At 42.1% G+C, this 21,646-nt stretch overlaps 1 protein-coding gene and 3 non-coding genes across 5 annotated transcripts in view; 1 reads left to right on the plus strand and 3 right to left on the minus strand.

Annotated features, from left to right (window-relative positions):
• Positions 1–16,319, plus strand: part of gjc1 (gap junction protein gamma 1) — a 47,486-nt gene extending 31,167 nt beyond the window's left edge. The window contains exons 1-2 of one of the 2 annotated variants that reach the window (XM_035179920.1): positions 6,798–7,073; positions 14,687–16,319. In XM_035179920.1, the coding sequence (XP_035035811.1) occupies positions 14,741–16,198 (1,458 nt within the window). In that variant the 5' untranslated portion in view covers positions 6,798–7,073; positions 14,687–14,740 and the 3' untranslated portion in view covers positions 16,199–16,319. Of the gene's footprint in view, positions 1–6,797; positions 7,074–14,686 lie in introns of those variants that run through there. The other variant, XM_035179921.2, reaches the window with a different exon arrangement.
• On the minus strand, positions 478–549 carry trnac-gca. The gene has a single exon. It is a non-coding gene; the product is annotated as a tRNA-Cys (tRNA).
• Positions 789–860, minus strand: trnac-gca. Its single transcript has one exon. It is a non-coding gene; the product is annotated as a tRNA-Cys (tRNA).
• trnac-gca lies at positions 1,117–1,188 on the minus strand. Its single transcript has one exon. It is a non-coding gene; the product is annotated as a tRNA-Cys (tRNA).
• Positions 16,320–21,646: the final 5,327 nt, after the last annotated feature.

A 21,646-nucleotide genomic window follows, 5' to 3' on the forward strand; every position in this document is an offset into this window, starting at 1 on the left:
TGTCTAAAGCACATTGAACAATATGGCAGACTATGATTCGTCTCTTCTCTCTCTGAAGCATTTAAAGGGAAAGATCACAGAAAAATGAAAATTCACTCGTTATCTACTCACCACTATGCCTATGGAGGGCTGGGTGAAGTGTTTGAGTCCACAAAACACTTCTGGAGTCTCAGGGGTAAACAGCGTTGCAGCCAAATCCAAAACAATTGGTAAATAGTATATGGGGACCACTTCTTCAAACGTAAAAAAATAACAGAAAAAATTCAGAAAACACCTCCATACTGCTCCTGTGGTGTCATCCAAGTGTCAGTGAGCCCTGACATTCAAATTTCCCTCGAAATGGCTTCAGTTCCACCATGTTTTTAGCCTAAATGTCCTCTGGGATCCTCCGCCTACTTAATGCTGCAGTATCTGCAGCTATCCCAAGTTCTCTATCTTGTATAAGTTTATCTATTTGGGAAATGACAACCATTTTTAAGGGGGCACCCAGAGTTGAACTGGGGACCTCTTGATCTGCAGTCAAATGCTCTACCACTGAGCTATACCCCCTGTATGACAACTACCAGCATGTCTGTGTCTTAAACACATTGAACAGTATGGCAGATGATGATTCACCTGTTCTCTCTCTGAAGCATTTAATAGTATATCTTCGTGGCATTGAAAACATTGTTTTGATGATTAGTGTATAAATCCTATTATTTACAGTTAGCACCTTATTATGAATGACAAATATACATTGAAGTAGTTTGTCACAAAGCTTATTCTTTTAAAATTGACAATCTTTTTAAAGGGGGCACTCAGAGTTGAACTGGGGACCTCTTGATCTGCAGTCAAATGCTCTACCGCTGAGCTATACCCCCAGTATGACAACTGAGAGCATGTCTAAGTCTCAAAGTTATGTGCAACTTTGCCTTGAACAATATGGTAGACTATGATTCACCTCTTCTCTCTCTCTGAAGGATTTAATGGTAAATCTACATGGCTATGAAAACATTATTTTGATCCACCTGCAGAGAAAGAGCTTTTTTGATGATTATAGGTAGCCGATGATTGAACAATACATGTGGAAGTAGGTTAAAAGAAACTTCTTTCTTTCAAAATTGATATTCTTTTATAAGGGGGCACCCAGAGTTGAACTGGGGACCTCTTGATCTGCAGTCAAATGCTCTACCGCTGAGCTATACCCCCAGATGTGTATGACACCGCAAAAGGTGTAGAGTGATCTGGCTTTGTATAGGCTAAATAAAGCAAATAAAGCATACCATAAACAATGCACACTATATATAGCGTGGCACACTAATGAACAAACAAACCATTCAACCATCACATGCTTATATAAATACTCCCGCTTAGCACAAATGAATGTCCACCAGCATGAAACAGCAAAGTATGAAGTGGACATGTCACTACAAAGGCAACTATATCATTATATGACTTCAACTTTAAACAACAGCCGTTTGATATGTGAGGGAACCTACTGATCTACAGTGTTATGTTTTCACTGAATCAATTATACGCACACACTGAACAAAAACATTCATACTGTCGCTGTGTAAACACGAGAGAAAGCGGAGGCAGCCAGAAGTGAAGAGGGAACCTCCTGACCCGCTGTCAAATGTTTAGCCAATGAGTTTTACCAGCGGACGGGATGTTTCTACATCTTGGCTCATGTGTTCCAGTGGAGGCCTCTAACGCAGCCCGGAGAATGTTGTTGTTCTTTTAAAGGAGACTGTGATGTCAGTGTTTCTTTCCTCTAGTGTGTTGTTTAGGTTTTTAGTGAATGTAAAAGATCTGCAAAGAACGTTCCCAGTAAATGGAGTTCCTCTCGCCCACAGCTCTTGAATCAACTCCTCAGCAGTATTTGGCCGATACTTCCACATTATTGTGATCACATTTGCTTAATGCTTGTCGAGCAGCTGACCCCTGGTTTAACAAAGCCAGGTAAAGCAAGAAAGGAGGCCCACATTTCCTACATGTGCTGGAAGCAGTTGACCAATTGCAACAGTGTGGCCCTCGCGGCGAAATGCCTCAAACTTCAGTTACGTATCAATTTTATGTCGGCTGTTAGTTCCATTTTTACATCATTCTCGTAGCTACTCTCCATGTAAAATATGCAGAGTCAAGAGGTTTGGTTTGGTTGGTTTGGTCCCATTGGTTTTTACTCAGATGATGTTGAAGCAGGATGTTCAGAAAGGACACTACACTGAGTAAAGTTAAGTATGGAAAAGTATTTGGTGTTCAGTTAGTAAACTTTCTGCTTGTAAAATTGGAAATTCCTGACCACCCGACACACCATATTGTCTTCTTCTTTCCCTGGACGTTAAACTTTAAGTCCCTGTTTCATGATGACACTGCTGTCTTGGGCTTAAACGCACATCAGTCGCCACTCGTCAGTGCACAGCTCTGAAATAGAGAGATTTCTGAGTGGAGCCATATTGTAAAAAAAAAAAAACAAAACTGACAAGAATACAAGTGAAAAATCTGTCACTCAAACATCTTCTTAAACAGCTTTGATGTTTACATGGATGATACACTGTCAAATGAGCCAAATTATCTTGGCTTATGCAGACGGCCTGAAGGATTATGGGAGTTAAGCAACAACCATCTCCTCTGTCCATCTCTTAGCAGTGTGACTCATGACACACTGATGTAAACATACACAGTTTTTCAAGTATATGTACTCAGAAGATTACTTATTTATATACTTACTGATTCAAATGACTTATCTGCATTATGGTCCCAAGATGATTCCCATGTATGACCATATTTGTATGTATTTCTTTGTATTCTGTATTTAGCTGATGACATGTATTTCTGCACTCTATACTATTACCCTGAGCAGCTGCATAGTTTTTTCGTACCCTCATATGGATTTTCATCAAACTTGGGAATATCAGGGTCAAGATCAAGATATATTAAGATAAAAAATGTTTGTGCAAATAATACGGCCATAGACACCAAAACCTTAGATTGATTTGAAAATGATTCCCCATCATATGATACCTAAAGCAGCATTGCTCCTCCGATATAGTCCTAGCGCACATAATGTTGTGCAGCATGGATGAAGGCCTAGATTTATGCACTGAAGGCTGAAAAAGTTCTATTGTACATGAGAGGATAATAGACCTCGGTTAGATCTGTGCCAAAATACAAATAGGTAAAACTCTATATTTATATATTTTACCTTTTTATACCCGACAATCTGGGAACAGCTCAATGACATTGTCTTTCATTTTTCATGCTTGAAGACAGATACAGAGTTTATCTCACGGCGCCAGTCAGAGTCAACCAACTGGCACTGCATTATTAACGCTGGTCCCTGTCAAGCTGGTCGTGTCTGTAAGGAAGCCAGCCGATCGTCCCCGTGTGCGCACCACAGACAGCTAATATGAACCGTCTCTCTCACGCTGGACTAAAGACACCATCATGCATCATGATTATAAGGTGGCACTTTTATAGCTACAACAATATTGGTTATGTAAAGTAGTTGTCTTAACTACTCATCATAAATTTAAGCAGTGAAACGCTCACGTGTACACTGCATGGATGGATGATGCCCCTGGGCAAAGACATTTGTCTCTATTTCAGGTGAAGCAGAACGCTTAGATTCACTAACGCACAAAATGACCCAGTGATGCCATTTTCGGTATAATATATATATATATATATATTTACAGTTCGAAGTTGATTGTGTTTAGAAGAATTTCTAGTTTGAAAGGTCTTCATTTTGTTTTCATTTTCCCAGACTGTTTAGAATGAATGTGTAGTGTGATTTGGGGAGTCGGTGAGAGACGAGAGCTGTTTTGGCTGAGGTGATAGTATGCATGAGTCTGATGTGAAATATATTGAAAACCTGTTTTGCAAAGGTGAGGTAGTTAGACTGAAACAGACGATCTCTCCCTCTGCAGTTTAATACCACTGAGCTGTACCCTCATTGTGCCTGCAACAGGAAGAGATAGAGAGAGTGGGTTGTTCTATTGTCTATAAAAGCACAAAATCACCTCAACCCCTGTGCTGATTGAGTCTGCAAGGATTTACCGAAATGTGGCATGAACAATCTCACATAGATTTCTAAACAACGTTACTCAATAAGTGAAATAGTGTGTATTTGGGGTTTGGACAGGAAGTGGGGGCATTTTAATCTGCTGTCAAACTCTCACAGCAACAGACAAGAGCCTTTACTTGAATTGACTGTGAATAACTGCCACCATTCCTCCTTAGAGTGTGTGTCTGTGTGTGTGTGTGTGTTTGTTAATGTTTTTTTCTGATGGTTTTGAATGATCATTAACATCATTGTCGTCAACACCAACATTGACACCATCATCACATCTACAGTAGTTGCCCATAAAAATGTATATAGCTGAAAAAAATCTCTCCATAAAAGAGCTCCCATCAGAAGAAGACGAGAACGTCCAATGATTCAAGGTTATTACCGAGATGACGTGTCCAAAATAATCATTTCACTACTTATCAACTTCACATTTATGGGGGGGAAAAAGCTGGACATTAAAGGAAAACACATTTTAACATAAACTGTGACTTTGACTTTGAGCGACATGATATGAATTTAAAGAGGATTTACGCTCAGCACACGATCTGTGAAATTTGGTGATAGCAATTGGTCCGCTCAGAGGAGAGAGATAAGGAAAGAGACGGAGATTGCGCGCATGCAGTCCTAATTTGAGCCACCACCGCTGGTGAGTGGATTTGGACAATATCAAACGGACATCTTTTATTGTTTGTAGCGCGGCATGATTATGACTCCAAGAGAGGCATTAGGGAGGCAGCGGAGAGATGGAGTGAGGAGGGCACGAGGAGGCTGAGAGCGATGCAGAGGATAACGACCGAGACTCCGTCTTCCTGCAGGCAGAGGCTACGGCATGTGTGGCTGACATAAAACATTCAGAATAGCCAGGGTCAGCTGATTATTAGGATTTTTCCCAACTTTTTTTATCTCAGAGTTCAGTGTCCTCTCATGACTTTTTCAACTTTTCCCAAGTAGCGTTGTTGTTTTTTTTTCCTAGTTGGCAGCTCGTTGGGCTCCTTCTCTCAGAGCCCCAAATCCTCTGGCATTGGTAACAGGCAGCCTGTTGGGCATCAATTATTTGTTATACTTTGTCACAACGGACTTGGTATGAAACTCATTGCCAGTTCTCTTTAAACGATACGGAAAATAAAGCATAAAATAATACTGGATTTTTAATGCAAATATACTCAATAAAGAAATAAGCACATCACTTATCCTGATGCTGATGAGGATCCAATCAATTTATTGATGATTTATTTAAAGAAAAACAGAGACCAAGACGTTTTGTAATCATAATATATTACAACACAACTGAGGGTGTTTTGCAGACCTTTCCTCGTCATAATGCAAAAATATTAGACTCTTCTCTTTTCATTTGAGTTGGCAATAAATAAAATGTCAGTGAATCACGGAAGTTATTTCAGTTTATCCTGAGGGGGGATATAATTATCTGTATCAAATTTTATGGCAAAACATCCAACAGTTGTCGTTCAGATCAGCGTCTTTAGGATGCATCCTCCGGGGATAAAGAACATCTGTGCAAACCATCCAATGGATTGATTAATAATGAAAAGTGATAGATAAGCTGACTGAAGGACTGATATTTCACAGATATTTGTATCTAAGTGCTCTCTTGGCAAGACAGTGTCGTTTAACTATCGCTAACAGTTGCCATTTCTGTCCTGCAATCTCTACTTACTTATTGGCAGACACAAGCAAGTATTTATATGTTGGACGTAATCTCTTATTGGTCTTTTATTGCCGCACATTTATTTATTTTATCTATATTTTATCTTTTTTTTTTATTATTACCTCCACTTAACGGATTACCTCTAAACTGTGTGAAAGGATGTGGTAGGGGTCAAGGAAGCACCCATTGCAGGTCAGGGGCCGGGATTCTTTTTCACTTTCTTTAACATTTTGAGATAGGAAAGATATCTATGTGAAATTTGGTGCAGCTTGATTGACTTTAAGGGGAATGATGCTCCTTGTTGGAGCAATGCTATTTATTTATTTTTAAATTGCTTTTACAGCATTTGAAATCTATTTTACTGTATTTAATTGTCAGCATTTGTCTTATCAGTCAAATGTAAAACACTTTGAACGGCACTAACATCTATTAAGGATGCTTTTCACATAAAGTTAAATTGATTGATTAATCATGTTATAAAAGGATGCAATGAATAAACATGTTATAAAATTGTGTTTGTGCAGTTAACTGCTCCTTCTAAAAGGTTTATTGAAACGAGAGATCTCTTAGTAGTTAGTTTCTATTATTTCCCCTATTTTCCAACCAATCACAACGCTTGAATAAAATAAGCTTAAGATATTTATTTAGGGTCTCCTATCTCCATGTAGTACATGTGACACTTTTAAATTCATAAATTTAAGACGCATTATAATATGGCTGTAAAACACAATGGCCAGATTTCTAATTGCTCCTCTTACCCTGTCCTGAGAGCCTCAGCCTGTCCGGCTCCTCGCTGGTGGCCAGAGGGTTTAGTATCATTTACCTCCAAAAACAATCCACTTCCCCACCCATCCTATTACTGTCTGTCAACCCCGGGCTTCCCCTCCCTCCACCCCTCCAAGGGGTATTAAAAACCCCACCACCACCACCTCCTCCTCCTCATCCTCATCGTGAGCACACATAATACACACACACACCCATCCATCCCCACCCCCAACCATGACCCATTTTGCAGGGGGGTGGATGATGGGGTAAGTGAGGACCATTGTGAGCACCGAGGGGAGAGAGGAGCAAGATGCTCTGCCTCCCTCATCCCTCTGCCTTTCAGGAAGAGCTCACACTTGGTTAAGCACAGACACTGCGGCTCTTCACGAGAGATCGGCCACGAAGACGCGTTTTTTTGTTTTCTGTTTTTTTTTGTTGTCTGGATGCCGATTTCAGGTCAGGGCTGTTTGATATCAGCCGAGGTTATCGGGCATGTAAAGGAGTGTAAGTGAGACAAGCAGACAGAGATGAGGGGCCTCAGGTGGGGAGACAAAGGACACAGTACCTGGCACCTGGGAGAGAGGGAGTGAAGTGAGTATGCTGCTTCATCACTTTGCTTTGCAGCTTGTGTTCGGTTTGTTTGGGATTGTGTTTTTTGTATAGGTAATATGAACGCGACTGAAAGTGATAATCTGATCAGGTGATTCAGGAAGTCACAGATATTTACCAGGTCTCAGGAGAAGTTATATCTCTAACTCTAAACAGTAGTTACTTTTTCCCTGCATGACGCTGAATAAAAAGGCACAGATGCACACTGAGAGGCTGCTCCTGCCTCAGAGATTCTCCTCGTAACATATGGAACCAGTTCAGCGTTACGTTTCTCCCCTTCGGACACTGTTAATGAGGGAAATGTTATTTTCCCACGAACACTGGGGAACAAATGCTCAAAGTGAAGAAGAAATATCTCATTCATCCAGCTCAGCAAGAACTTCCTCCTCCTAAGAGTCTGTCGTTTGACCACACAACAAAATAGCAGTTTCTACTTTTATCCCTCACTTCTAACGTCTTCTGATTTGCAATTCTTTATGTCTCCTGCTACTCGTTCTATAAGCCAGGGGCCCAAACCGGGGTCCACTGTCAAATCAACTCCTCTGGAATTTATAGGGTATTTGTGTTTCATGGCCACTTGCATTGATGACCCCGCAAGTAAGTTTCATCTCTGCATTGGTGCGTGTCCGTTTAAATACATGCACCATACAATTCTGGTGGAGATTAGTCCTGTGAAATGGATATGATTAACAACTCTGATAACCTTCTGCGGCTGAACTTAATGCAAAGTCACTCTCGGCATGCATGTTCTTAATCACTTCAGGGACTCTTTTGAACACAGTTGCTGCTCTGGGGGGAAAAACAGAAACTTTTGATAAGAAATCCATTTTTAGCTATGTTGGAATTTTTTTATTTGAACATCTCTGAGTGATTAACAAAAGAGCTTATCTAGCCCTTCAGCGCGCGAGAAGGGGAATCACAAAATAAGAAACCCCTTGTGTTTTTTAAGCCGAGCATGTGCTGACGGTCGGTCCTCTGCAGCGCTTTTATTGTGGTTATCTCTACTCGTATTGTGATTTTCACCAGCTTTGACCTTTTCTATGGTATGAATTTTTGCCGGTTTTCCTTCGAGGGGTCCCTTAGCATCAAAGCGGCCACGGTTTAACCTACATGCGATGATCCAGGTGGTTATCGTGGACAGATGTCTGGCCAGCAACTGTGTGAGCAGATTAGTTTGATCTGTGCAGGCTGTGTGGGACAGGGGCATGAGGGAAGCCTGAGGATGCCACGGGGCAGAGCACAGGGAGAGGGCGCCGTGGCCAAAACCCCTGAACAAGGACAGTCAGAGCAGCGTCAACCCTAAAAGAACCTGATCCGAGGTCCCAGCCTTTCCTCTCATAGCTCTCCGATATCTTCATTGTTTTTCTTTTTTGTTTAAAGAAAGCCTTATTACCTCTGGTGCCTCGTGAAATGAACTTCAATGAAATAATAATGACAGCAAAAAGGCCCATGTGTCACTCGTTGGCATTGGGATCATAGTGATGTCAAAATTTATTAAGTCATTGATTTATCTTTCAATAGTTTGAAAGAACTTCATAGCCCGAGTGGCCCTCAGACAATAGACCTCATTGTGCCTGCACATTCTATCTCTTCCAATTAATTATTCGCTACTTTGTCTTTTTTTATTTATTTAAATAAAGGTGTTTCCTTTTTAGAAGATTAAGCTTTACAAAGCAGAAAATTAAATCTCTGCACGCACACGGCATGCAGCCACTTTGTTATCGGCGGCGAGGGCGGCTTCAAACTCCGCCACCGCACATTTTGAAGTTGCAGCTTTGGTCTGGATCTTCTCCGATAACATTTTTGTCGAGTATCTTTGATATAAAATGTAATAAATGTGACTCCTTTTACACAGATAGAAGGTTTTTTGCAATGAAGCGACGTAATTAACCTCTCTCTCTGTTGAGTTCTTCTTTTGCTTTCTGACTTGGCCACGCTGTTGGCTAAGAAATTCTCCTTTGTCAGTTAAGACTGATGCACAGCTGTAGTTTTAACGACATATTGTCCAACCTATTTGGAATTAACAATTGTGAAGTTTATTTTGAACCATTACTTGGTTTATCAATTCTTACTTTGAGCCCAATATATGCAAAAGGACTGTATTATTATTGTTATCGTTATTATTATTGTTGTTGAGCGAAATATCCTGTCTTACATGAAGAACTGGAATCTCACAAATTTGTATATTTGATAAAAAATACTTCTGATATCAGGGTAATATTATTCCAGTGGATTTCATATGTGCATGCACAGTAATAATAGTGAGAAATAGTAAATATACTATTGCCACCAAAATAGAAACTAGTAACAGAGAAAATGAGAAAACAAACTATAGTCCTCTATTTTTTTCACCTTTATCCCCTTTTCCATTGGTTTGCAGTTAAATTGCTAAAATTCACTCTGCAGCACTTGTTCCTCACCTGGTATTGTTTCATAAATAAACAATGGGTGCATAATATTCTGGTTTAAAAATTAATGAATCTGCTGAAATTTTTATCAGAACACGTATAATGACAACATAACAATCTGTTTACTGCACAGTGCTGCTCTCTGGGCTTTTTAATATTGAAAAAGCAAAGGGTTTGATATAACATTCAGTGTGGTCACGTGAAGGGGAAAAGCTTTTTTCTACCGTTATGATGATGGAGTGAAAACAGTCGAATCATGCAGGTCATTAAAGGTTGCATACGAAACCACTGGAAGCAATCAAAACCACGTAAAGTGTAAAGCGTAAAAAATGAGGAGTGTTTTAAAGGCAGCGGTCCAACAGCAGATCAGCAGCGTCAGGAGCCAAATCAATCTGCAGTGAGCGCTGAGAGTTTAGTTCATTGGATTAAGATCTTTTACAATCTCTTTAAAAACACTAAGAGAAGAAGTTAGTGATAATTAGCACGTTGGATGTCGACCTGAAGCCTGTGCTGACATTCAGACTCCGCAGGGGGGGCAGCACATCTCTGCTCTGAGCTGAGTCATGACTGCTGCATCTGGACGGACGTTTGTCTGATTGGCAGAGACAAAATATTATGAAAGCAATAAGGAAATGAGCCGATACATTAACACTATCTGCACTCGCTTGAAATGCACGGACCAGACAATGCATTTATCAATGTTATGTACGGTAATAGTTTCACGTAGCAGTTCAATAGGTTTCATCCGTCTATACGTTTGCATGCTTCACTTGATTAAAGTTCATCCAGAGGCAAATAAATCTGCTAGTCTTACATACACTCATTAGAGCTCTTTTTCTACCATTTACAGTAGGTTCATTATCCAGACTGCCGCTGGCCTGTGCTCATTAATATGAATGTGACTTTGTGTGTGTGTGTGTGTGTGTGTGTGTGTGTGTGTGTGTGTGTGTGTGTGTGTGTGTGTGTGTGTGTGTGTGTGTGTGTGTGTGTGTGTGTGTGTGTGTGTGTGTGTGTGTTTATAGGCACTGCATATACTGTGTCTGAGCTTGAATATGGAATGAAAACAGTTTAAAGCCAGAGAGAGAGAGAATAGGGAAAACGCAAAGGATGTTTCAACTCACCTTCACAGTGTGTGTCCAATAACAGGGAACAGACTCAATAAAAGCTTTTAACTCAGGCTATTAGGATGATGACCTCTGACCTTTGTATATCTATAATTTCCTCTATGATTATTTTACCTCTCCCTGCACTTTTGCATAAATGGACTCCTGCATGTACATAGTTTGTCTTATAACCAGAATCTGTACACTTTGTATAGGCTACTGAAAATGTACACAGTTCATCTACATATAGTGGCCCAGTATTCACTTGTATGTATATAAAGTGTACTATTATATTGTATAATTTATGATATTTGATACAATATTTTAATATATTGACAGTATTATAAATTTAGAGAATATTGTATATTATATAATATTCTACTTTTGCGTTTTTGTTATATATTTATAATCATACTCATTTTAGCATGAAATTATAATGATAATATAAATGACAATTGTTCTTATTTTAACATAAAACAATCATCTACAAAACATCAATGAAACAGGCCATATTAATACAGAATATAAAAAAAAGGAAATCAAAATGTTGAGTTCACCAGAATACAAATCATTTTCTACGTTTGTTGTTTTTTTCATTTTTCTGTATCGCCAGATATTTGGCTCGACCCACATGTGATTACAACACAAAATATCACAAATACTACAAGAGATTTACACAAAAATACACCAAAGCAAAGGAAAACCTTGGTTAAATATGTGTTAATGTGGAAAATCTAAAGTCTAGAACCTGATATTCTCATCTCAAAGTCTTTGTGACTATTTATGTATAAATATACCCAAATTAGTGTTCGTCAAATGGAGCTGATGCCGTTAAAGTTCAAACCTGACACACTATACAGAAACCATGACCTTCTTCCATGTACTTCCACCTGTTGCTGTGCAGAACTCTCCTAATTGATACATGCAGTCGCAGCATCTCCCTGTTATGCAATTACAACCTCCGTCCACCTGCAGTCGTCCCGCGGTGGCCCTCATTCCCCCGGTGTCCCTCCCCAGCCCGTGGCCCCTGCAGCTGCAGTGCCGTGCTCCCATGATGAGTCATTAGAGTGAATAAGGAGCACCTCGTCTAACCCTGCTTCAGTTTTTCTCATAGTCACGCTGCTTTTCTGTCTGTGTGTTTGTGTGTGTTGGTGTGTGTGTGTGTGTGTGATTGTCTGGATGTGAATCTCTGTGGATCCCATGGAAGGAGAGGCAGTGACTGCGGGGATCCCTCCAGTGACATTAAGCTTAGTTGTAACTGTCTGTTTGACTCAAAGCACGAGGTCGTGACGGGCAGAATTCACTCCTTAGGAACTGATCTTGTCGACCTTTGACCTTGTTCTGTTTGGTAGGGCTACCAGCAATGTCACAGGCTCAGATGTATCAGAGACACTGAGGTTTTGATGGCCCACGATCACACAGTGATGACCTTTTGGGCCGATGACTATAGAGCCATTGATCCCGAACGCAATTCCCTTTCAAAGCTCATTAGTCTCCCATTATGTAAAATCCCTGTGAGATTACACTAGAGGGAGTTTTCTGTGTATTTTTCTGACTTTGATTTGTTTTTTTGTTTTTTTTCATGTTTTCCACCAATTGGCTGTTCATTGTTTATATCCAAGAGAAAAGCTGCCATGCTTTGTCTGGGTGCTGCTGCTGAAGCTGAGTCACCCGGCACAGCTTGATGCACAGAGTCAGCTTCCTACCCCCAACTGCCCCACTAGCTCTCGCAGACACAAATCGGATGAGAAAGCAAAATGCCAGGTTACATGTGCCTGTTGTAGCGGGAGTATTAGGCTCAGGCCGAGGTGTGCTCTGTGTTAACAACAACACATAAAGCAGCAGCTGGAGCGTCTCTCCTGGTCGGGAGGGAATGTGACAGTTCCTGGAGCACAAGCTGCCTGTAGGAGCTCAAGGGATCAAGTTCAAGTACTTAACACGTTTTTAAACTATTGCTTCAAACGTATTTCTTATAGGACAGACTTGACTGATATTTAATATTTTCTTTAATGTTATCTTGTCTTTTTCTGTTCTGTGTTGTTATAGTCCCATGTATTTTGTGAAGGACTTTGTAACCCTATATTAGTGCCACAGATATAAAGTGTCATCATTCAATTATTATTATTATTACTATTATTATTATAATGTTAGTTTAAAAAAATACCAAATATTTAAGATTTAAATTGAAACGTGTATTCAATGTAGAATCTATTTCAGGAGGCATAAAAAACATGAGCTCTTTGGTTTTAATGTTTCCGGGCAAGAGATGGAACAATCTGCACATTTTTTGAAAAAACACATACAGAACATACAGACAACTATATGTCAAAGGATTTAAGGTTAATTGAAACACAGCCAAAGCAAATATGGTTCACATACAACTATTTTAACAGATGCTACATCTTCACTGTCAGAATCAGATTCACAGAAAACTCCAGATAAAGAACAAAAAACAGAGTTTCAAACGAAGGGAATGGAAAACATCAGGCAAAATATATCAGAATCAGAATCAGAAATACTTCATTAATCCTCGTGGGGGGGGACACACATATTATTACTTAAAAACAAAACATGTGTCCTAACAAAATGGGATTGACTTTGAATGTTTCTGCTAAAGGACAACTGTGCAGCCCAGTAAGAGTTATGTAAAAAATAAAATGATGTAATGCAGGAGCTCGACGGTGGAAGGACACTGCTCTGACTCTGTGTGCTCCTCGCTCCTCTGCGACCATGTGCTGCTTCTTCATACATGATTGTACTGATACTGATTGTAGGCAGCGTGCACTGGAATCTCCCAAGGATTCCCAACATCCTGCTGCTGTGGCTCAGGCATGGCCTTATATGGTCAGAATGATCAATACCCAGCATATGTTTCATAGCGAGGCTTGTTCAAAACGTCCCGCCCTCTCTGCTCCTCCTGGAGACACAGAGCAGCACTGGGAGCTGCTGCCTGAGACGTCTCCTCCAGCTACATTTCCTCCAGCTCACTCATGCTATAAGCTCTCAACCTGCTTGGTAAGGATATCGTCCCCTGGAAGCCCTCTAAACCCCAAACCTAAGCTAGTATTCATGGCTGGATTTTCCTCTGCGTCTAGCGCCATAGCAGCTCCATGAGTGGGGGGGAAAGTTCTGTGGAGGTGTCATACTCATCCCTCAAAGCCGCCCTGAGGGACAGCAGTGTTTGGGTTCAGCTCCACTGCCTGAGCTAATGTGGGTCTGCTGTCTCCGCGCTCCAACAGTTTGTGCCAGTGCCACCTGCTGATTCTGCTGGTTTGGGAGGACTGCCTGGAGCCCAGACCTAACCTACATAGGCAACATATCCCTCTTCCTAAACTGTGCTCACACGCACGTGCACACACACACACACACACACACACACACACACACACACACACACACACACACACACACACACACACACACACACACACACACTATTGCACATGCACATATAGCTGCACAATGCCATTTACCTCCCAAACAGAACAAACTAGGCAAGTTAATACAATCCTGAAAACTGCACCTCGCACAGAAGAAGGCTCACTAAGAGGATTTATTTCTTCAAGAAGAGATAGGCTGTTAAATAAAGAGTGTGTGTTTGGCGATAGCAAATTCCCCATTTGGATTATTTCGCCCTCTTCTCAGTGCCGCTTGATGGTATTTCTTTAACACCGATATCCTCTTTCCAGCGTGTTTGGTTTTCTAATTCCCTAAAAAGCTTGAACTTGACAGCAACCTCTCGGTGGCACTGAGCCCCATCTTCTGTGTTTGTGCGTGTGTGTGTGTGTGTGTGTGCGTGTGTGTGTGTGTGTGTGTGTTTGCGCCACAAGAAGCAACAGATCAAATTTAGAATATAGTGATTTTTTAGCTTTGAGCTTTGAACTTTCATTTTAATTGAGTAATGCAATTATTATGTCTCCGCCTTTTTACATTTTTCCTCAGGGATAAAAGTCTGATGAGGAACATTCGGACAAATCTTACTAGTTGCTTTGATCACATTTCAAAAGAATTTATTGTGAGCTCATACGTTTTTTCTTTTCCCTCCCCCTTCTCTTCCCCCTTTCTCCCCATTTACCTTCTGCAGAGTCTGTGAACAGGTGAGAGAGGGACACTGTCTGCCCCACTGTCCAGCGACACCATGAGCTGGAGCTTCCTCACGCGGCTGCTGGAGGAGATCCACAACCACTCCACCTTCGTGGGGAAGCTGTGGCTCACCGTGCTCATCGTCTTCCGCATCGTTCTCACCGCCGTTGGGGGAGAATCCATCTACTACGATGAGCAGAGCAAGTTTGTCTGCAACTCGGGCCAGCCTGGCTGCGAGAACGTCTGCTACGATGCCTTTGCCCCTCTGTCTCACGTACGATTCTGGGTCTTCCAGATCATCTTGGTGGCGATGCCCTCTCTCATGTACATGGGCTACGCCATCAACAAGATTGCACGATTAGATGAAGCGAAGGGAGGAGGGGGATCTGCTGCAGTCAGAACAGGAGGAGGTGGTTACACTCACAGGAAGCCCAGGAAAATCTGCTTTGGAGCACGGCAGCACCGGGGTATCGAGGAGACCGAGGAGGACCAGGAGGATGATCCCATGATCTATGAAGTGCCAGAGATCGAGCCCCCTAAAAGGCCTCGGGATCCACTGCAACCCGCACCCAGACCCAAAATCCGGCATGATGGACGCAAACGCATTCGAGACGAGGGTTTGATGAGGGTCTATGCTTTGCAGCTGGTGACCCGCACGGTGCTAGAGGCGGGCTTCCTTGCAGGCCAGTACTTGCTGTACGGATTCCGTGTGATGCCGGTGTTCGTGTGCTCGAGGCAGCCTTGTCCTCACAGCGTTGACTGCTTTGTGTCGCGGCCTACAGAGAAGACCATCTTCCTGCGTATCATGTATGGCGTCACTGTCCTCTGCCTCACGCTCAATATTTGGGAGATGCTCCATTTGGGGATTGGCTCCATCTGTGACATTCTTCGCCGTCGGCGCTGCCCCCCTCAGGAGGACGAGTACCAGTTGGGTTTACTTGGCACCAACGGAGGTGTGGAGGGCTCTGTCGGGGGACCAGGGCCCGAGGCAACTTCTGAGGGAGGGGTGGGTGGAGATGGGGCTGCTGATTACGTGGGTTACCCCTTCTCGTGGAACACTCCATCTGCTCCACCTGGCTATAACATTGTGGTCAAACCTGAGCAGATGCCCTACACAGACCTCAGCAACGCCAAAATGGCGTGCAAGCAGAACCGGGCAAACATTGCCCAAGAGGAGCAGCAGCAGTTTGGCAGCAATGAGGATAATTTCCCCACTGGAGGGGAGGCCCGTGTGGCCCTGAACAAAGACATGATCCAGCAAGCTCACGAGCAACTGGAGGCGGCCATCCAGGCGTACAGTCAGCAGCACCGAGCGGAGGAGCAGCTCGGGGACAACCAGGACGACAAGCCACAAAGTAACATCATCCAGGCCCAACCTCAGCCACAGTCGCAGCCTCAGAAAGAGCGCAAGCATAAATTCAAACACGGCAAAGGGGGCAGCAGCGGAGGAGGCAGCAGCAGCAACAGCAGCAGCAGCAAATCAGGAGAGGGAAAACCCTCCGTATGGATTTAACCCCAGAGTGACATGTATTAAACCGTGTGTATATATTACGATAGATGTTGGATGATGAGCTGTTGCAATCTTTCTTGGATATTTAAACACCGCTATGCCTTAAAGAATCCTGCAAGCTGGAGAAGATGTGTGTTTGTGCACTAAGGTGTGTAAAAAAACCAACCGTGATGTTGCAGCTGACAACTTGTCATGTCTGGGCGCTCACTGTGTAACTTGAAACATCACACCAACACAAACTGTGTGAGGCTACAGTCTGTCGTTTACATGTCTCATTCTCCTTGAGTCCTAAAGCAGATTATTGACCTCTGTTGTCTAACGTTCATCCTTTCCTAGGGATTTGAGCTTCAAAAAATGACGGTGAGATTCCGAGTTCCCTTGCAAATCAGATTGATCCCAGATTTGGCTAAGCTCATTTTCTTGCCGCTCTTCTGCAAAGACACTGAATCCATTAACACATTGGCATCCTAATTCTTAGGACGTGAAAATGCAATGACATCAAAATGTCGTCTCAATACAAAGGCGAATGCCGCCCTGGGGAGCAAAAGAAATGACTCGTTAAGGCGTCACAAAGGGACGTCATTACCACGTACATGCAATAAAGTGAAGCATAATTCAGTGTCAGCGCCGAAAGCAGCAACTTCCTAATGCAGCGAGAACATCACCTTCCTGAAGGCTGTGTCCTGTCCTGTCCGTCATGTTCTGTGTTGGCTTTTTTCTCCAGCGTCAATCACAGTGTTGCGTTGCTGTGACTTTGTATTTGACAGCATGTTTCTAAATGTCTCCCGAGTGTTTGGGTGTGTAAATGTCTCCAGCTGCTGCTCAGGAACCTCTGAGTACAGCAGGTGGCTCTTTAACCAGTCTACATCTGAACGTTTTATAAAAAACAAAACATTCTTTTCAACAAGGTGCATAAGAAATCCTGTTTTTAATACCTTACTCTTGAAGTTCTCAGTTTCCCTCTGTGGCTCTTCAGTGGCTATTGAACAAGGCAGCTCTGCCTTGTAGTTGACTGCCCCCTGGTGGCTTCCTCTACAGGGTTTCCTATATTGCAGAGTAGATAACCAGTCGCCAACGCTACCCATCCAGCAACACTTAAACCAGCTGTAGCGCTCCTTTTCTATTGAGAAAGCCTTGTGTTAATGAAGTCTTCCCAGCACCATGGGTTCAGTGTTAGATGCACAAGGCTGCAATATCACCACCTTGTAATGGAAAAGGTACAAAGCCATTTCTATAGTATAGTGAGACCAAACACTGTTTGTGTGATGCAAGTGTCAGTGCCAAGATTTTACTGCTAGGCTGCTATGAAGCCGGGTTGTTTGTAGCTTTGGAATACTGTGGCCATGCTACTCCAATTGTGGAAATATGCCTACGTGAGACCAACCCTTTTGTAAAAGCCACTCGTTTTTTTGTATTGCTGTGTGTGTATCGCTTTTTGGAATGGGATTTAAAAAACAAAACTCCAAACTGGAGTTGGTTCTTATGTTCAAGCCTGTGTTTTGTATGAAAACACTCCTTTTTCCAAAGGCTTTTTGTAAATAAAGGCAAATACAAGCATTATTATAATTTTTTTTATGAATTAGTTGTATGAATATTTATGGTTGTTGTGTTTTAAATTGCCTTCCAATTGTAAAAAATGTGAAATATGACATAGTATATTTTTATAATATGTCGGCTACAGTGACTTAATGATGTTGAAGAGAAAAAAAGGCCAGACTCTTTCTTGTATGTTGACGTATCAGTATTTAATGTATTTGGCAACCCTCCCGACTGTGTTTTTAATAAACAGTGCTTCTCCTTTTCCAACATTGTTCTGAGATCTGCTGAACAACAGTGTGTGGAGACAAAGTGGCTGATGGGAAAGGACATGAAAAGGGCCAAGTAATTGATACAGTCCCCAGCTTTGCCCCACGGAAGCTTTCCAAACAAGATCTGAAAAGACGACACACAGTGTCACATGTTTATATATTAAATCTTATCTGGAAAAAAAGATCAGCATCTTTCTCTCAAGAGTGAACAAACCGCCATTGTGAGGCCTTACACAGTGATGTGGCTTCCTTCACATAAACATGGTGTTTGATTCATCAAAGTCAGACTGGTGTGTTCACCACCAGGCACCACATGTCTGCTACACATGCCCAGCCGGCAGCAGACATAAATCACCAGCACCGCTTCAGTCAGCAAATCCCCACAGCAGTGATTGACACTGGCTCCTCAGACGTCTGCTCGGATCCCAATAAGCCACTGGTGATTTGCTGATAGTTTCCCAGTCAGAGTCACACTCGCCCCTTGGAGGCCAGTCAGCCCTTATTAAATCTTTCCCCAGTGAATAAAGTTTTGCCAACTAAACTATCTGAAGCGCCTCGTGGAAGATATGAAGAGTGATTGGTTAACAAGCAGCATTGGTTTAGCAGCTGGAGCCACAGGAGGGCGACATCTTTCGACACTTCAGACAGTGAGGAAGGGGAGTTTTGAGGAGGGGCCATGTGGGAACTCAAAGACTCCATCTGTTAAAAGTGTGCGTCTTCACTGTCAGTTTGGGCCTTACATCTCCACAACTGTTGTACCTGATGGGAAAGTCAGGGATTCTGGCAGCTATCCAGGTCTAAAGAATTACCCTGTGGCACGATGATGTGTTTGTGTCTTTTCTCCATTCAGATAAAAAGAGTGTTCACTGAACAGATATGGCTTTTATTTCTACTTTTACAAGGGTTTATTCTCCTCTGCATATTGTTGCTGTCATGTGACGTCCAACATGTCACCGGGGCTTTTTAGAGAAACACATTGACAACAAATGCCTTGTCTGGTGTGATTCTGGTGGTTTGATAGTCTTACATTAAGTGTAAGTTCAGACCTTTGAGACAATGCTTAATGATAAATAAGGATTTGGGCCTATTAGGAAGGGATTTTTTCTCAACACATGTTAAGCATCTAATCCTTCAGGTTTACCAGTAATTTACTCCTACAGGCACATTCCTTGTATTTGTGTTCATTCCTTTTATTCTGAAAGGATTTCCAGTCAACAACAGCACTGTATAATTAACTAGAACAGCACTCAGAAGAGCATACATGTCTGCTAAGGCATAACAGTAACCTAACAGTCAATCAAGCTGCACCACATTTCACACATATAACAGTTCCCTAAATGGTTTTTCCCTAAGATCCATGAATTATTGCCTTGGAAATATATTAAAGTGATGAAAAATGCCTGCAATGTAAAGGAAAGGGGGAAAAAATCTTGGATCTTCCCCAAAATTTAACGGTTTATTCCCTGATCCATCATACATCCTCCCACCAAACAAATGCACAGGGGTGAAAACATAACCTCCTTGGCAGTGCGAACACTGGGCAGTAGTTTGACATTTTCTTTTGCAAACGATATTAAAAAAGATAATTTAAGACAAAAGTCACCGACATTTGAGATGTGTTTCACTCGACAGACACAGTATGCATTTGAGCGCAGACACACCTTTGGAGAAATGTATTCTTCATAAGTGCAGGTGTGATGCTGCTGTTCACAGGTACAGTGTTGGAACACTAACAGCGGGAGCACTAACAGCGGGAGAGACAATTATTCCCTTGTGATTTAATGTGTTTGAACTCAGTCAGAGAATTAAAAACTGGTCGTATCACAGATGAAATGGGTCTATTCATCAGGGATACCACTACGTCCACCCTCAGCGTCCGTCTGTCTCTGTAAAACAACGTCTGTGTTCAGAAAAGAGACTGTGCTGTTTCCCTACATGTTTCTTATATAGGTACCCATGTGGGATGTGTCAATAAAACCAGTGTTATTACCAGTACAAACTCTGATTCATACATGCATCTGTGTGTGTTTTGTGTGTTTTTTCTAAGCCTTTTTGTAAAAAGTTTACTTCCTCGAGTGCCATTCCGGTATGCCCTGGCAAATACTTTTTTTTTTCATATTCTTAAATGAATACATTTGATTTGCATGTGAAAAGACCTATTTTCCTAGAAAAAAATGAAATAAATCAGAAATACATATTGAATTAAGTCTCTGCATCTTTTGTTTTGGCTCCAGAAAAGAAAAGGATATGAATGAAAGGCTTCCCACCCTTGACAGTATTGTCCTGTTCATCTTGTCAGTGTGAAACACGCTCCTGATTCTAATTGGTGGAGAGCAGGGGGTCTCTGCAGTCCTATCAGGAGAATTACAGACACACGAGCTGATGCTGCTTCACTGGCAGGAGCGACGCAGGAGACTGAGGGGACGTCACTTCGGCTCACGTCAGCCGGGGCTGTTTTGTTTGTCACTGGGTGACAGCTGAAGTTCAGCTCTTGATGAGACAGAGCATCTGCAGTGTGTGTTACAAGTAGCCACTGGTTTTACGTAACAGAATCCAGCTTGACGATGCAGTCATTCAGTGTTCGTGGGAATTGAAAACAGTGAGAAGATGAAAAGAACTGGACAGTATGTTTTGAAACAAAAAAAAAACGTTCCCCCGGAGAGACGAGTCAGTGGGAACAAGCCCAGTGCTGCAGCTGGATCTACAACGAGGTCACTGCCGATATAAGTGGAATCCCATGACCAAAATGTCAGCGATGGCAGCTTGTGGCAGCCTCTTTCCTCTACAAAGAAACACACATCTCGTCCCATTAATGGCCTAATTGGCCGGATGCACTGACCCCAAGCAGAGACGCTGCACACAACATGTTACAATGAATTTGGAAAAGAAGGAAAAAAAGAAGGGAACTAAAAGTGACCCAGTATTTTTCATTCCTTCTTTTGGGGAGGTTTTGTTTATGCCACGGCATCATCCAGATGTTTGCATGTCTTGTGCACATGGTAAGTGTGGGATGATGCCCTGCAGCAGAGTACACGCCACTGATACCACAGCTGTATGGAAAAACAAGAGGCCTAATGATGAACAGGAACATAACGATGTGTTCATGTGTTTGCAGATACATCTGCACATGTCTTACCTCCGGTTCAAAATGGTATAAGAAGTGAACCAAAAACAGAGAATCGATACAAGAATGCATATAAAAGTATGATGATATTAAATAACTGGATCATATGTGGTTCCAGCCATGAAATAAACACTGAAGCACTCACTGTACTGCTTGTGAGTAGAACTACTGAATTCTAATGACACATCTTGGCAGGTTTCAGGCACTTAATGGCTCAAAGACACAGACGTCGGGAAAAAAGCTTTTGCTGTCGGGCTGGAGCGCTTTTCCCTTCGAGTCACTGATTACAAGTAACTTTTTTCTGATAAATATTTATTCACTTTAACTTCATTTTCCCAAATGTTCAAAACAACAATCACGACATGATTTTTCAACAGGCTCGCCACGAGTTCATCATCAGCTTGCACATCATTTTCTCACTGGTAAGACTGAATGCGTACGTTTGTGAAGAGAGCTTACCCACAGGTTGTCAGCAACAGATTCACCCAAAGTGCACAGCTCACAATCATTGTATCACCT

The sequence above is a fragment of the Hippoglossus stenolepis genome, chromosome 16 (assembly GCF_022539355.2).
Source record: "Hippoglossus stenolepis isolate QCI-W04-F060 chromosome 16, HSTE1.2, whole genome shotgun sequence".
Classification (NCBI taxonomy): Eukaryota; Metazoa; Chordata; class Actinopteri; order Pleuronectiformes; family Pleuronectidae; genus Hippoglossus; species Hippoglossus stenolepis.